The following is a 16,294-nucleotide window of genomic DNA, read 5'->3' on the forward strand; positions in this document are numbered from 1 at the left end:
TCCTCCTATATACTTCCTCAGTGCTGGCTGTGATATTACTGAAGACTGTGCTGTTGTTAGCAAATTTGTAGACCGCATTTGAATTTTGCCTAGTCACACTGACCACCATTGATAAGAACTGTGAAGGTGAAATTACCATTCAAATTCTGTTGTTCTTATGAAGGGCTCCATTTTAACACTTGGCAGAAGAGTGAAGAAGGCATATGAGGCACATCCTCAAGGCAGTTGGTGTGGAACATGTATTTGACTCCAGTTTTGTGAACATTTCAACATTTCGGGTGACGTGCTCCTTAAACCTCGTTCAGCTGAATAGATTTTCAGCAGGTGAAAGGATCCTTTCACCCCCCCACTCTGCCCACACAATCTTACCAACTTTTTTTAATCAGATTTTTATACTGCTTGTCGCTTGGTTGTTGATTTATTTCTGCTGCTGGTTGCAGAAATTGTCCAAGAGATTTGTGTTTTGTGAGTTCTTTAAAGCCATCAAGGTCCACAGGTTGTAAATCCTGAGGTGCCGAAGGACTTTAACCTGACTTGAATGCTGCATAAGCCAATTGTATCCAGAACGGTGCATTCCCTTTGGAAAGCAACATTACTGAGAGGATTAAAGCAATGCACAGCAGAAAGAGCTGCTGAAGAATATGTGGGGAAAGGAGAAGAAAGGGGCCCTTGATACGAGACCACGACTACCCCGACTCTTCAGAAGCATCTCTCTTGCCAGAAATCAGTGCTTAAGTAAGGTTGTCTGCCCTGCAATATGTAGCCACAACTCCATCATCCAAATAGGATGGCTATTGCTTTGTCAATAGCTATCAAGGTCAAAGCTATCATGGCTTTTTATTCTTTGGGCTTCTTCCAAGTTGCAGGCAGATTTCTGTCGCATATCGCAGCTTGTCACCCATTGTTGAACAAGGAAAGCTGTCCATTCACTGATGCATTTAATTTAAAAAGAGCTAAATGCAATTCCTTCCAGCCAAAGAAACAGCAGTTGAAGTCATGCAGGTGATTATTGCAAGGATTATAAACTTCCACATTGTACTCAGGACAATTCATGGGATTTACACATTTTACAGGCACTGCATTTTAACTCTGACCATGTTGCAACTGGAAGGATTATACTCCCTTTCTGCCCAGCTATTGTGAGACCCATATGCCTGTTTTTAACACAGCTTTATCTTTTTGCCACCCCATATTTGATACTATAAAATTTCATGTGGTTTTGAAAGGCCTTTCATCTGTGTATCACTGGATGGGGCATAATCAGAATGTTTATCTGAGGCATTGACTGATTTTAATTTTTGGGATTATGCCAAGATAAAGAAAAATATTGCAGGTGTTGGAATATGTTATCATTAAATGAGGGGAAATGAGTTGGCTAATCCTGAAATAAGATGGCAGGAAATCTCTAGGCGTGTGGTGAACACCTGTCGCCAATCTACCCCCAGAAATGGAGAAAGGGAAGAGACAATTTTGAAATGGACCAGGTCAAAGTGAGAGTAGAGGGAAAGTGGGCCACATTTTTGAAAAGTGAACTGGAAGCAGCTCAGTATGAGTATTGCTTGTCTAGTCTATGGAGCAGGGGTGTCAAACTCAAATTCATAGAGGGCCAAAATTAAAAACTTGGATTAAGTCGTGGGCCAAACTAAATATTTATTGAAAATTTTCAACAACATCTGCATGTTTTCTCTTCTTTCAACATATGTAATGTTAAACTTTTTCTTATTAAAATAAATGTTTAATAATAATTTTGGTTAAACTCTTTCCAGAAGAAGCATTAACAAATGAGAAATAAAATATTCAATAAATAATATTTCTCTATAGCCTTTAAGCTCCTTTTAAATGTATTTTTTTTCACAAGCCAACAAGTCAAAAAAATAACAACTTGCTTCAATGACAAACAGGTTTGTCTTTTAAAATGTTGAACATATAGTCTGCCTCCCACCTGTCTGGAAAGGTCCTGTTTCCTGTCTTTCGTTTGGCCATTTTTCGTAAGGGGTTTATTACATGTGAGTTGGGCGACAGGTCGCAGATGCTAATGGAAGTAAAGAGAGGAGGTGGGGGCGATTAGCGGGCTGATGCCAATGCATTTGCAAAGCATTCTGGGATTTGTAGTGTTAGCTGTGCATATGCTATACTGGCGCGGCGGCCAGTGGGCCAGCTCTAATACATATTTGATATGATCTTGCAGGCCAAATATAATTATATCACGGGCCAAATTTGGCCCGCGGGCCTGAGTTTGACATGTGTGCTATGGAGCCAATTCTCCTCATGCTGATGTGCTCTTTGAAGCTTTGCAGGCTTGACTGCCACTGGGGCATGCCAGTGCATTGTTCAGTGCCTAAGCTGCCACTGGATGACCTTTGTTGCTTATCTGAATGGTTGCTCATTTCAGAAATCAGGCAATTTGAAGATAAGAATATTAAAAAATAATTGGATCAAGGATAGTCCAGTTCTATTCTGCCCTTCAATAAGATCATGGCTAATCATCTTGGCCTCCAAAGAGTGAGGTTGTGGAGCTGCTGCCTTTTCGGATTCTGTACTGACCTCTTGCTAAATTTTTGTTGGAGTTTGCACATCCTTCCTGTGATCATGTGGATTTCTGTAGGGTGCAATCCCATCTCAGAGACACGCAGTTGGTGGATAGGTTGGTCAGTGCAAATTGCTGTTTCCCTGGGGAGAATTGATGGAGAGAATTGGATTGTACTTTGTATCGGTACAGACCCAAAGGGCTGAAACACCTGCTACTATCTTTAATGTTTCTGTGACAATCCTTTGAGAGATTAAATGTTTTGGTCATCTCAATCTTTTGCTGATTCTGCAATTACGCTTCCAAATTCTAGTTGGCGTGCATTGGAATACTTTCTCAGCAGTTTGCCAATCCATTTTACTTCAAAACCTTGGATCTTTCAGTAAGATTAACTATTATTGTTACAATGTGTATTGGCTCAATCTGCTCAATCTGTCTTCTCACCTTAAGCCCTTTACCCCAGGAATGATCCATTTGAACCTTCTCTGCATTTTAATTCCATCGTTCCTGAAATATTGTGACCAACATTACTTTGGATGCTGACTTACCAGTGTGCTGGAAAGTTGATGCTGTTATGTACCTTATCCTTTGCAATTCAAGCCAACATTTCATTAAGCTTTATAGATTTGTTTACTTTTTACATGTATGAGGGCCCCAGGATCTCTTTGTAGAACAGTATCTTGCAGTCTCACCCCATTTAAGTAAAGATTTACATTTTCATTTTTTTGTTCTAAAGGAGACCTGTCAAATTTTCCACCTCAAATTCCATTTGTCGACCTCTACCCCACTCAATCAGCCAATCAATGTACTTAATGGAGGTTCTTTGTGTGATTCTCCCAATTTACTTACCCGCTTGTATTTGTACCATATGTGGTTACACTTGCTCCATTCAGTGAGGTATTTGTATAGATTACATATACCATATTTGATGGCATATAGGTCTCCCCATTTTTCCTAAAAGATTCACCTCAAAAACCACCGATACTCAAGGGTGACATTTTGGTGCCGCAAACCTAGTGGAGGATTTTCTCCGCAAGATGGCGATAGGACGAAAGCACTTGAGTAGTTTGTTTCAGGAAGCTTGTGGAGCTGCTGCAGCTATCCAGGAAGCAGGCCCATAGCTTCACGGATCACCTTCCCTCGGGTGGTCCATGCTTTCCAGAGTCACCGCTCCCACTTTCTTCCCCCCACTCGCTCTCTCACTCCCTCCTGTTCACTCTCTCCCTCCTTCCTGCCTGCTTGCTCCCTCCTGCTCGCTCTCTTCCACAGTGCTTTGAGGGGAGCGTTGGGCCTCGACGATCAGGCTTTGTTTGACGAGCACAGCCCCTGAGTAAATCGAATGAGGCGTGGGGGCGGGAGGCAGTGAACGAGCAGTCTGATCACTGAGGCCTAGTGCTCCCCTCAAAACAAGCTTCCTGGGTCCTGCTGGTTGCCCTGGCTTCTTTCCTTCCTGCCCTTGCACACTCGTGGGTCTAGACACAACTGTCAATCAATTGCCGTTTCTACGGTGGGGAAGGGGAAGCAGACTGAGCCCCAGTGTGAGGCAGGCATCAAGGTGAGTGAAGGTAAATATGCTAAAACAATTTTTTCCTGAAATCTCACACTAAAAATGGGGGGTCCTATATGCTGCCAAATATGGTGATTTGTGACTGTTTGCTAATCCGAAACTACTTCTACTTTCCGATTAAATCATTGAAATGTTCCAGGAGTCACATAATAGGCCAAACTGGCAGATTACAAGTGTGTATCTCCAGATCATTTGTTTGGGCTCTAGTTGATGGTTCAGTAACATCATCTGCTGCTCTACCTGGACGTTTGTAATTTGTTATGTGGAGCAGTCAATTTCCATCTTTTCTTCTGGACTGCACTGTCTGAAGTTATCTATTGCACAAATTATTTTTACTTTGTATTCAGCGCACTTTTTCAGCATTGGTAAGGAATAAAAAGCTATTATTTGAAAATATTTATATACATCCCCCGTGTTGCAGTGATATCAATACAGATATGTGCTGCTTAACGTCTATGGTGTGTATTGTGAAACTGGGCGTTATGCAATGTGGACGTTGTGTCCGCATATATACTTAGATCATTTGAGATAATGAACTTTCGCTAAATTAAATGGTTTAATTTTCTTTCACTTTTTAAACTTTTATGAGCCTATATCACTCACAACTTAACAAAGAGGATCAGGATCATCCACGTCACTGTTCTCAACTCCCTCAGTGCTTCACTGGAAGAGCTTCAGGTAAAATAACCTCCATTGATGAACTGTCACTCTAATGCCTCAAGGACCTGGCTGAGGCTCTTCTTGGGGAGGTGCTGGCTTCTTCATGAATATGTCCAGTGTTGTACACCGAGCAAACACTACATAGCATTCCTCTCTATCAGTTAAAAGCGTCAGTGTTTCGGAGAAAAATCTTCAGGGTTGCTGGTTGTCAGAGAAAGGAACGGTGCCCTTTCTCCCACAGGATCTTTTTCACAGGTTTAAATAATTTCCTTCGTTTTAAAAGTTGTTAAGGTCTGCAAAGTATTTGGTTAACCCCTTAATGGCTATTCTCAGTGAAGAGAGAGATAACGTAGAAATTTCACCAATACTAAATGCGGGTTTTGATTGGGGAGTGGGGGGCGGGTTTACGTCTTAGGGCTCTATGCGCTCTTCCAATTTCAATTTCTCCCATGAACTTCTCTTGGCCCAGTACTTCCAGCATCCATTTTTGAAAAAACTGTGGCATATCTTGTTGTTGCACCCCTTCTTTCAAAGCCACAATCTTGATATTATTCCTTCTGCTATAATTTTCTAAAACATCAATTTTTTTTGGCACAGCTATTGATTTAAAACAGCCAAAGCAGTCTCATTCCGCATTTAACTTCCTCCATGACTTCTTTCAATTTATTAACTTCATGTTTATTTTGGTCACTATTTTGTTTCATAGTGTTCATAACTCCAGTTATTTTTCTTATTTCTGCTTTCATATCTACTTTCAAACTTCTGATCTCCTTAAATATATCCGCATTGCTCCATTCCCTGGGTATAGCCCATTCTGTATTTGCATCTTCTCCTTGATTGCTGTCAGAAGAGGAACTTTCGGACTCCAACGCTGATTTGGACAGACCTGGCTGACTTCCGGTTTCTTCCTGTTTGGCGCCATCATCCCATTTCACTGGGTCCGGCGCACTTCGTTGTGGCAGCGAAGGCTGTTCACCCGTCTCTGGGGCAGCTGAAATGCTAGTTCCCGGTTCTGGAGTCAGTTCAGGCCTCGTCATTCTTCTTGTCGTTTTTGCATTGCACAGATGAGTCAACAGCGATTTTTTTTTCTTTTCCCCATGTTTGTAAGTAAGTGGGTATATTCAAAGTTAGTTTAAAGGAGTTTTCATGTTAGTTACATTGATTTTAAACAAATTTTCAGGAGGGCTAGAATTCAACGTCCTAACCCCACGTCGTCTCGTGGTGTCCCCACAGTCTGTCTGTTCATTGTGTCAGCTGTACCATTGATGGACTAGTTTGCACTTGACCCAACTTGTGCCTCATGGTCCCATCATTACATTGAGCTTCTGCTGCAACAGTGCTTCCAGTGTACCATGCAGGAGAAACTCAGCTGGTCAAACAACTTACTTTGTATAGCAAAGATAAAGATACATAACCAACATTTTGGGCTTGAGCCCTTCATCAAGGTATGAATAAAATGGTGGAGAAGGGACAGGGGGAGGAGCATAGGCTCACAGGCAGGAGGTAATAGGTGGATAAGGGAGGGATGGCACAAGAGAAATCAGGGGGAGGGAGAATGGAGAGAGCAAGTGGTGGAGAACTGGAAGAAAGGAGACAGTAGGATAGGGAAGAGAAGGAGAATTGGGATTATTTAGCAGAAACCAGAGAGTTAATGCCATCCAATTGGAGAGTGCCCAGACAGAATACAAGACGATACTCCTCAAATTTATTGATGACCCTTGTTTGGCATTGCCTTGGGGCATGGACAGACATGTCAGCGCAGGAGTGGGGCGCAGAACTGAAATGGTTGATTTTGTTTTGGTGTGAGAGGCGAGGAGAACAGTAGTCAATGCAGGGCAGGTACTTGAGATCTTTGAAGGGGCCAGACTGGGAGGCCTGAAACCAGAGCTGGAAAGCCACGAGGCACAAGATGGCGGTGGAGGCGAGTAGCAAAGAATGAAACATGGCTGTGGAAGTGAGACTGGGCGAGTACGTTTTCTGCAGCAGAAGCAAAGGGGAGCAGCGATCAATGTGTTTGGGGAAGAGAAGCAAAGAGTGGAGTGTAGAGCTCGTCGAAAGAACCAAAGACTTGTTGATCCAAACCAAGGCTTTTATTAGCAAAAGACAGGAGCTCTTCACAGGTGGCCGACCAGTCCGGAATGATCCAACCTGGCTAGGGACACAACCCTTTAAGGCCCAGACAGAAGGCGTGGCTTAGCTCTCAGCCAATCGCTGTAAGCACAGTTTAGATACTGTAACTATATACACTATATACATTGGTGATAGATCTGTACTATCACATGGACCTTCCAGTTTACCGCCAGCTTCGCTTGTGGTGGAGTTTGCAAGCAAAGACTAGGTTGTAGTTGGTAGAAACCAACTACATGATCTTCTGATAGCACCTACTCTCTGAGGTCCTTTTCACTGGTTTCAAATGTCCCTGATGCTCAGACATGTTCAGAAACCGATGGAAAAAAAAGTGTTGTTTTAAAATAAAATGTGTTCAAAATTTTAACTAATATTTAACTTGCAAGTGATTTAAAAATAGTAATCTCCATTGAAATGTAATGAAAAGAAACAAACTCTTGGCTTTTGCCTGCCTTTTAATCTTGTCTGTGCTGGCTGTAACAGCAGCTCGGTATGATGCAGATAGGCCAGATGCGAAATATCAGTGCTGGAAATACTGAACAGATCAGTCACTAGCTGTAAGGTAAAACATCATGAGATGGGAATGTGTAAGGAGTTACCCTGTGCAGGGCTGTAACAAGAAGGGGAGGTGTCCTTGTACTCCTGTTAGGTAAAACTTCATGAGATGGGAATGTGTAAGGAGTTACCCTGTGCAGGGCTGTAACAAGATGTGAATGCATCCTTGTACTTACAAGATAAGAGAGACATTGATGGATTGAGAGGCAGGAAGCTAGCAGGGAAAGGATAGCAACAGTTTTAGTCATTGGACAAGTAATGATATGATGATGTTCTAAGCACGTATCCAAGGGTATAAAAAATCACCATTTTGCTGATAACGGCAGAATGCATTCTCCGACTAACATGGTTAGTCGCAAGTGTTACAATCCGGTAATAAAGAACAAAGAACCCTGATTTCGACTCAGCCTGGTGTTTGTCTCACTCGTTCATGAACAAAGGAGACCTAACAGAGCTCAGGTGTGAGAAAAAGACTTAATGTTTCAAGACAATCTCCCTTTCTCAGCAAACCATAGAACCTAATGTCGGATGAAGTCGCCAACCTGAATCTCTGTCTCTTCATGATCACGGCCCGATCTGCTACATGTTTTTATTTCCAGTTTTCTGTATTAGCAATTTTTACTTGTGTATTCTTGAAGACTACTGCATGGCATTGCACTTACGTTTATTGATGGAACCATCTCGGTGACTTAAGAGGGTCAGGCTCCCAGTCCTGTGTCCATCAAGACAGAGATAAAAGACGGGAAATCATGTCATACTTTTCACTATTTCAAAACATCCAAAGAGCTTCACAGCAAATCAAAGCCAAGAAATTGCACTATTTTTATGTATTAAGTGATCAAAAACCAATATTTTGATTAAAAACAAAGCAGTTCAGATTGTGGGTGGAATCGTGCCAATTGTGAAATTGGGCTTGGCACTTCCAGTCACAATTCACATTCAAGTGACTAACCTTTACCCAGCAGCAGGTCGTAATGAGTTACTGATCACCTATGACCACATAAATTGGAACTCAGTGATCCACACAGTAACTATTGGGAGAACAATCTCAGAAAGCCCTCAGAAGCATAAGGCTGATAACAGGAAACCAATATAAAAAGCTGCAGCTTGTTTAAATGCCTTCTTAAGTCCACAAATAATGCTACATTCTTTCCTTCTACATTTGCGACTGAGCTGCCCATTTAGTGGATATCTCAGTAGTGACACCACTGACAGGACAATTTTGGCTTTAGGATAGTTGTGGCAGTTCACTCAGGGAGAGTAAAGATCCTGGGTGCAACAAGCAAAGACATGAACAAACGTGAAAAGGGAATTGACTCTGAGCTCTCTGAGATGGCACTTCTATCTGGATCATTCTGAAGAGTAATGTCTGTGTAGGCTCAGACTTTGAAAGACCATCATGACAGGGGAAGTTGAAATCTTGCAGAATTATGTTTTTGTGCCTGGAATACACACTCTATGAAGGTTATTGTGAAAGCAACTCTCAACTTAAAGAGCACTGGATTTTTTCCATGCAGCAGGGGGGTGGGGTGGGGGAGGGGGTGGGTGGGGAGGTATGCGTGTTAGCATCAAAACAGTCATCAAAGCTTTTTATGGTGGCATCTCAGGTCTGGAATTTGCCATCATTATTGCCTTTGTGCGAGTGTATTCAGACATGACTACGCTCGTGTACCCTTTAGGGTTCTCATGGATAGATCACATATTTTCATCAACAATAAATATTTCCATGTCCTAAATTTACAGCTAGTCATCAATTATAGGAAGAGAGTTTTGCTGTTCCAAGCCATGTATCCAGCCAGCATTACCCCAAGGGTGGATCTCACAAGAATTACCCTTCTGAGGCTGCTCACAATTATTCGAACCCTAACCAACGCAGCTATGCAAATGAAATTAGTGCCACCAAAAACATGGCATTGGAAAATTGGTGATGCTGCTTGAATTCCTCCAGTAGGGGATGATTCAAGTCACCTCCTGTTAAGCTTCTCAAGCTGGTTGTGACTCGACTTACTGCTCACACACAGAAACCCCTTCTGGCATCTACCTCACATATCAGCAAATCAGAGTTCCTTTCAGAAAATCATGGAACATCTATCCTCACCCCTCTGCCCTACAGTGTATTGCTACTGCCAGTTTGCTTTGGTGACCACAATGTATGTTGCTATTGTCTAGTTGCCTTGGCAATTGTATGTGTGTTGCTCCTGTCTGGTTGCCTTGGTGACCACAATGTATGTTGCTATTGTCTAGTTGCCTTGGCAATTGTATGTGTGTTGCTCCTGTCTGGTTGCCTTGGTGACCACAATGTATGTTGCTATTGTCTAGTTGCCTTGGCAATTGTATATGTGTTGCTACTGTCTGGTTGCATCAAGAGAAGTACCTTTCAGAAATGAAATCCTTCTGTTGAACACCATAATATTGGCAACTCTACTGAATTGAATGTAATCCTGTAAGGAATTACACCAGGACCCTGCTTTGGGTGTAGGATGCCTAAATGCTCATTTTGACTTGTATTTGAGAAATTTTGTAATTTTCTTTGAGGGAGATCGAAGTTAGAACCAGCATTGGACACAACCTTATTTTGGTGCGACATTTATTATTGGAATCCGATTCCTTGGCTTAAATGGTGATAATTGATGGAAATAGGGAAGGAGTATCCTGCAGGTAAGCGTAAAATAGTTATATAGGCGCTTTTAAATCCACTAGTGGGAATCGATTGGACCTCAGTTTAAGAAGGTGAATGCTCTGAGTTTGGAGTGATTTACTTGCATCACTTTTGGAGGATGGGAGCTGCAGATTTGAGATGAGAATGGCAGAGGCACAGCTAACACAACCACAAATTTCTGATACAATCCATGTTTATGTTTGTGGTCGTAACTGTTAAATATATGTGCTAGACGGCTGAATATTGTTATTATTTGTTCAATTTTTTCTTGATATTTATTTCCACTGATGATTACTTGATGATATTTCTTGAGAGCAGAAGATGTCATTGCAATCATTTTTAAACACATGACTAGAATATTCTATAAATGACTAGAGGCAGATTTAGCTAATGTCAATGGACTAGCTACTCTCCTTTTAACCTTTTGTGAATGTTGATATCTGTACTAAAGAGTTGATCCCAAATTAAAGAATGAGCCAGGATTAAAAACTGAGGCGAGCAGCAGACAAGCATTCTACTTGTACATTGCACAGTTAATCACATATCCAGGAGAACAGATTTGCTGTCCAGGAGAATAGATTCTCTTTGAACTTCCTGAATTACATTCCTTCAGTCTTCTCTCTCCTGGATCACCTTCATCCCAGGTTTTCTGTTTTTCTCTGCAGCTGCCCATAGTGTATTTGACCAGATTTCTGTGTTTGATCATTCCCAATCCCTTTGTTTCTCTCCCACTGTGGCTGGCAATGGAATCGCGCCGAAGTTGACATAAAAGTTGGATAGTGGGGACCACAGGGATGTTCTTCTCTCTGCGGGTAGTAGGAGTTATGGCAGAAGTGTGAGAAATGGAGAAGATCTGGGTACGGGCTTCATCAATGATGGCAAGGGGGGAATCCATGTTCATTAAATGAAGAAGACATTTTGGATGCTTGCAGAAACACGCAAGCTCTTCAAGTAATAGCAGCAATTTACAAAGTCAAGTCAATATCTAATTAATCCTATCACTTGAAAAAAGTATTGGCATTAAAAGTACATAAAGTTTTGCCATCAGAATAACAAAGCTTAGCAGTATCTCCAATGCATTGAGCAACACTGCAAATGTAAAATGAAAATGTATTTATTGCTCATAAAGATAATGAAAAAGAAATTAAACAATTGGGAAAGCTTTGGTGAACTTAGTGTATATGCGAAGTATTCTCATAGTTAAAGAGTCAAATTGAAAGCTTGTAAAATTCTATCCAAGCTAATTGCTCTCAAACAAACGTGAGCGTTCTCCCGTCAACTGTGACTAAATTTAATTTTTATATATTTTCAACTTAAACACTTAATTATCCTCAGCATTCATCAATATATTCACAGGGTATTCCTCTGAGTCAAGGTTGACTCACTTCCCAGGCTTTTTTTTATCTTATAGGTCTTGGAAGACTCTACTGCAATTTTGACGTATATTTCTGAGTGAAGAAGGTTGAATCTAGACTGTTGATAAGACCCATAATTATCGGCTTTAGCATCATGTTCAGGGTTGGTAAACTGATGCTAAACATGAGTTGTACCACAATAAAAGGGAATAGATTTTGGAAACTGTGATCATCTGGCTCTTCCTATGGACATCAAGTCAAGGATAATCTCAACACCATTATTTTCTCAAAACGATCATTTTCTGAATGAAAAGGAAATGTTTAATTTCTGTCCCTACAGTATTACTTGTCTGGCTTATTTAAAATAAAGCTGCAATAGAAAATTAATTCATTTTATTAATTGTTTTCAGAGGCGACAAAGGGCAAGAAAATTATTTCTGGAAATACCTGAATATGTATTTAAATTTCTGTTCAAAATTATCATGTGATATGATTTTAATGCTTGTAAATGCTATTGCAGCGCCAGCCACCCGGGTTTGAATTCAGAGCCCTCGATGAGGGATTTGTATGTTCTTCCCTTTAATGTCTGGGTTTCTTCCGACTTCTCCGGTTCCCTACCACCCACCGAAAACCATTGGTTAATTGGTGTATCATGGGCCAGAAGGACCTGTTATTGGGTTCTATCTCTAAAAAGGAAATGGCATTACCATCAGAGGTGGCTTCATTACAAGATCCTGAGTTTCAATTGTGTCTGTCAAAGCCACAAATAACTGATCCAGAACAGCAATAATATGTGGTTTCACTTTGCGCAAAAGTTTCCAAAAAATTTCACCATGGCATAAACGCCCAATATTTACTGGGACATCATTAGTGCCAGAGATTAGATGGGGCAGAATTTGTTAAGTGTATCTAGGAGATTTTTTTCAAGCAGCTTGTAGGTTCCTAATCAGGAGGTGGACTATACTTTGCCTGAGAATGTACTGGAACAGGTTCAATGTTCTGGATTCTTTAACTCTTATTTTCTACACAAATGTATATTATTATATGCTCACAAAAAATGTGTTAACCTTGTGTAACTACTGACCAGTGGCACTCATATCCACAGTGATTAAGTGTTTTGAGAGGCTAGTGTTGAAGCATATCAGCTCCTGTCCATGTTCTAATTTGCCTACTGCAACAACAGGTCTATGACAGATGTCATTTCACTGGCTCAACACAAAACCCTGTAACACCTGGACAGCAAAGACATATACTCTTTATCAACGACATTCATCACTATCAAGTCTTCAAAACCGATCAGCAAACTCCAAGACCTGGGCCTCAACACTGTGTAATTAGATCCTGGATTTCCTCACGTCCAGACCACAATCAATGAGGATTGGCTAGAACATCTAACCTTAACCCTAATGAAGAGATTGTTGGGGCCTTGATAAAGATCTCTGAACACTCACTAGGGACAGACAAGATCCCAAGGACTAGAGAGTGTTAATGCTGCAACAAGAAGGGATAAAAGGATGATTGGGAAATTATAGTTAGTCTCACATCACAGTATAGGACTGTTGGAAATTATACATTCAGATAGGATTCATGCACGTTTAGAATGACATGTTCACATTAAGGCCAGTCAACATGACTTTGTGTGGGGAAGGTCATAATTTGCCAATTTGAAGTTTTTGAGGAGGTAGCAAATGTGGTTGATAAGGCAAGGGCAGTTGGAGCTGACAAGACCCCTCTTGGTTAATTGATGCAGTAGATGCAGGTGCAATGTGAGTTGATCATTCAGATATAAAATTGACTGGAGAATAGTGATATAGTGATGGAAGGGCTGGAGGTCCCTCTCTCTATCAAACACACACACACACACACACACACACACACACACACACACACACACACACACACACACACACACACACACACACACACACACACACACACACACACTCTCAGAGTACATACATACAACCCTGAGGTGTTCCTGCGGGCAGGAAGATTTACCACTAATTGGTAGAGCAAAAAAAAAACTGTACACAGCACCAAGATGTAAAGAAGAAAAGAACTGAAAACAGATAAAAAATGTAAAAATACTGACTGTGCAAAACAGAGAGAACAAAAAGAAAATCAATGAAGTGCACAGGTAAGAGTCCTTAAATGAGTCCCTGATTGAATTGTCATTGAGGAGTCTGATGGTGGAGGGGGAGCAGCTGTTCCTGAACCTGGTGCGAGTCTTGTGGCATCTATACCTCTTTCTTGATGGCAGCAGCGAGAACAGAGTATGTGGTGGATGTTGTGGATCCTTGATGATCGCTGCTGCTCTCCGACGGTGGTGTTCCCTGTAGATGTTCTCAGTAGTGGCAAGGGTTTTGCCTGTGATGTCCTGGGATGTGTCAACTACCTTTTGGAGGGCTTTTTGCTCAAGGAGATTGGTGTCCCCTTATTAGAACATGATGCAGCTGGTCATCACCCTTTCCACCACACTGCTGTAGAAATTTGCCTCAAACTCCTGAAGAAGTTGAGGCGCTGATATGGATTAGATTGGTGGAGTTATGGACAGTGTTGAGGGTTATCAAAAAATATACAACTGTATATAGATCATTTACAGATACAGGCAGGGAAATGGCAGATGGAAGTTAATTCAGGCAAGTAGGAAGTGTTGAACTTTGAGAGGTCAATTGGAAGAGAAGTTCAGTATATAGTTAATGATACGACTCTTAAAAGTATTGTTGTACCGTGCAATTTGGGGTCCAGAAAAGGTGTCAAAGAAAGTGTATTATGATGTTCTTAGTTTCATTGGGTGGGTATTGAATGTAAAAGTAAGGAGGTCATGTTGAAGTTATATAAAACTATGGTTACGCTGCACCTGTGTGAAATTCTGGTTGCCCCATTACAGGGCACGGTTAGCACAACACTGATCAGGAATGGGGTTTGAATCCCATGCTGTCTGTAAGGAGTTTGTATGTTCTCCCTGTGGCTGCGTGGGTTTTCCCGAGGGGCACTGATTTCCTCCCACCGTTCAAAAAATACTGGGGTTTGTTGGTCAATTGGGTGGTAAGGGCCTGTAACCATCCTATATGTCTAAATTTTTTAAAAAAGAATCAACATTTTTAAAATGTGGAGGCTTAGGATAGGGTACAGAAGGGATTTAGCAGGATGTTACCTGATTTAGAGGGTATGAGCTGCGTGGAGAAGTTGGATGAACTTCCATTGGAGCGTGGCAGGCTGAGTGGAGACCTGATGGAGGTTTATAGAATTATGAGATGGTCATCACCAGGGTAAAAACATCACATGCTTTTTTAGGTGAGGGAGAGGAAGGTTAAGGGAGATGCGTGGTAAAATATTTTACGTGGATATTGGCAAGTGCCTGGAATGGGAAACAGATACAGTAGCAATGATAAAGTAACTTCTGGATAGACACAAAAAACTGAAGGGGGTGGATGTACATCCATCAGATGCAAACAGTAGAGTTTTTGTGTTCAGCATGGACACGTGGGCCAAAAGGTCTGTTCCTGTGCTGTTCTCTGTTCCCTTCTTGTATTCACAAAAGGTGCAAAAAAAAATACAATTCTGTATCAGTAAGATTTAAACAATGATTCAGTTACATTTTCAGATCCCTTTAATTCTCCTATTCCAAGTCAAGCATTCTCTAAATCTCCCCTTTCTCTGGACCTTTCTTGCTTCAATGCCCAATAATGTTAACCTTATCCAGCAGACAGATGGTCTCATGTCTGATCCAGTAACGATGTTCAGAGGTGAAGATCTCGGCACTCTTTGGAAAGAGTGACATTGATAAAATTTTGGGTTGAAGACCAGCCTCTTTGTGACCTGAGATGTTTCTCAATGCTGCCTGATGGGCAGAGTTTGTTTTCTACTTCATTATAGATTTGCAGATCTTATTTCAATAACGCTCTCCTACCCGTGTCCATCTGCCAACCATATACCATTGTCACTGGTCTCAATATTAAGATTGCCCAGTGAAAGATCCAGAATCAGTGTAACCTATGGACAGTCCAAAATCTAATACAGTAAATCTCCTGGCACCTGGTAGATGCCGGATAAGTGAGTTTTCCGGTAGCTTGAGATGCACTCTTACAATGCCTACCTAATACACCTACATTAAGAATAAACAGTTTAAAAGCCAAAAATACTGTACTGTATTCTACTTACACTTGCATCAATATATAAACCTTAAAGCATTTTACTTTACTTTCAGTCACATTCTTTGAAAACATTTAACCATTGCTGCAAATGTAAATTCCTCCCTTCTATGGAGCCACCCGAAAGATGAGCAATAACATCACCCCACCCTCCACCACCCCCTTCCCAAGGTTTACAGATAGTGCCTTACTAGCATACTTAATACTAATAAAAACTTATACCAAGCAGGGATAAGGAGACATTCCAAAAGAGTCACTCCAACAGCGAGCAGCATCAACCAGCTTTTCATCCTGGGTGATCCCATTTTATTCAAAAACAACTTTATTCAAACAGCTGCCATGAGCAAAGCACAACCAAGATACTGCAGTGGCTGAATATTTGCTGACATCTTCACCAAAGGTTTATGGGTTTTTCAAAAAACATAGACTTTTACAATTTTAAACTTTAATTTAAATGTTTATTTATACTTATTTATTTTAAATTTATTTCTTTATTTTCTTTTTTTTTGCTGGTTGCTTGATGTTGCCGGTTGCTTGAATTCCGGATAACAGCAGCTTCACCGTACGTAGTCTGCACCTCTGTCATACAAGAAGCTGGCCATGAAAACCAACATTTCCTCACTGTTAATGTCTTCAGGTTGTGAAAATGACACATTCTGTTATCAGGGAAAATCTGGCTTGAGGCTTATT

At 41.1% G+C, this 16,294-nt stretch overlaps 1 protein-coding gene across 2 annotated transcripts in view; it reads left to right on the forward strand.

The window, feature by feature from the left end:
• Positions 1–16,294, forward strand: part of sdk1a (sidekick cell adhesion molecule 1a) — a 681,074-nt gene that overhangs the window by 359,096 nt on the left and 305,684 nt on the right. The window contains exon 1 of one of the 2 annotated variants that reach the window (XM_069906185.1): positions 9,675–10,094. The exons of the other annotated variant lie outside the window; for it this stretch is intronic. Coding sequence (XP_069762286.1) covers positions 10,067–10,094 — 28 coding nt within the window. The 5' untranslated portion in view covers positions 9,675–10,066. Of the gene's footprint in view, positions 1–9,674; positions 10,095–16,294 lie in introns of those variants that run through there. 2 annotated transcript variants of the gene reach the window in all.

Source organism: Narcine bancroftii, chromosome 12 (genome assembly GCF_036971445.1).
Source record: "Narcine bancroftii isolate sNarBan1 chromosome 12, sNarBan1.hap1, whole genome shotgun sequence".
NCBI classification, from domain to species: domain Eukaryota; kingdom Metazoa; phylum Chordata; class Chondrichthyes; order Torpediniformes; family Narcinidae; genus Narcine; species Narcine bancroftii.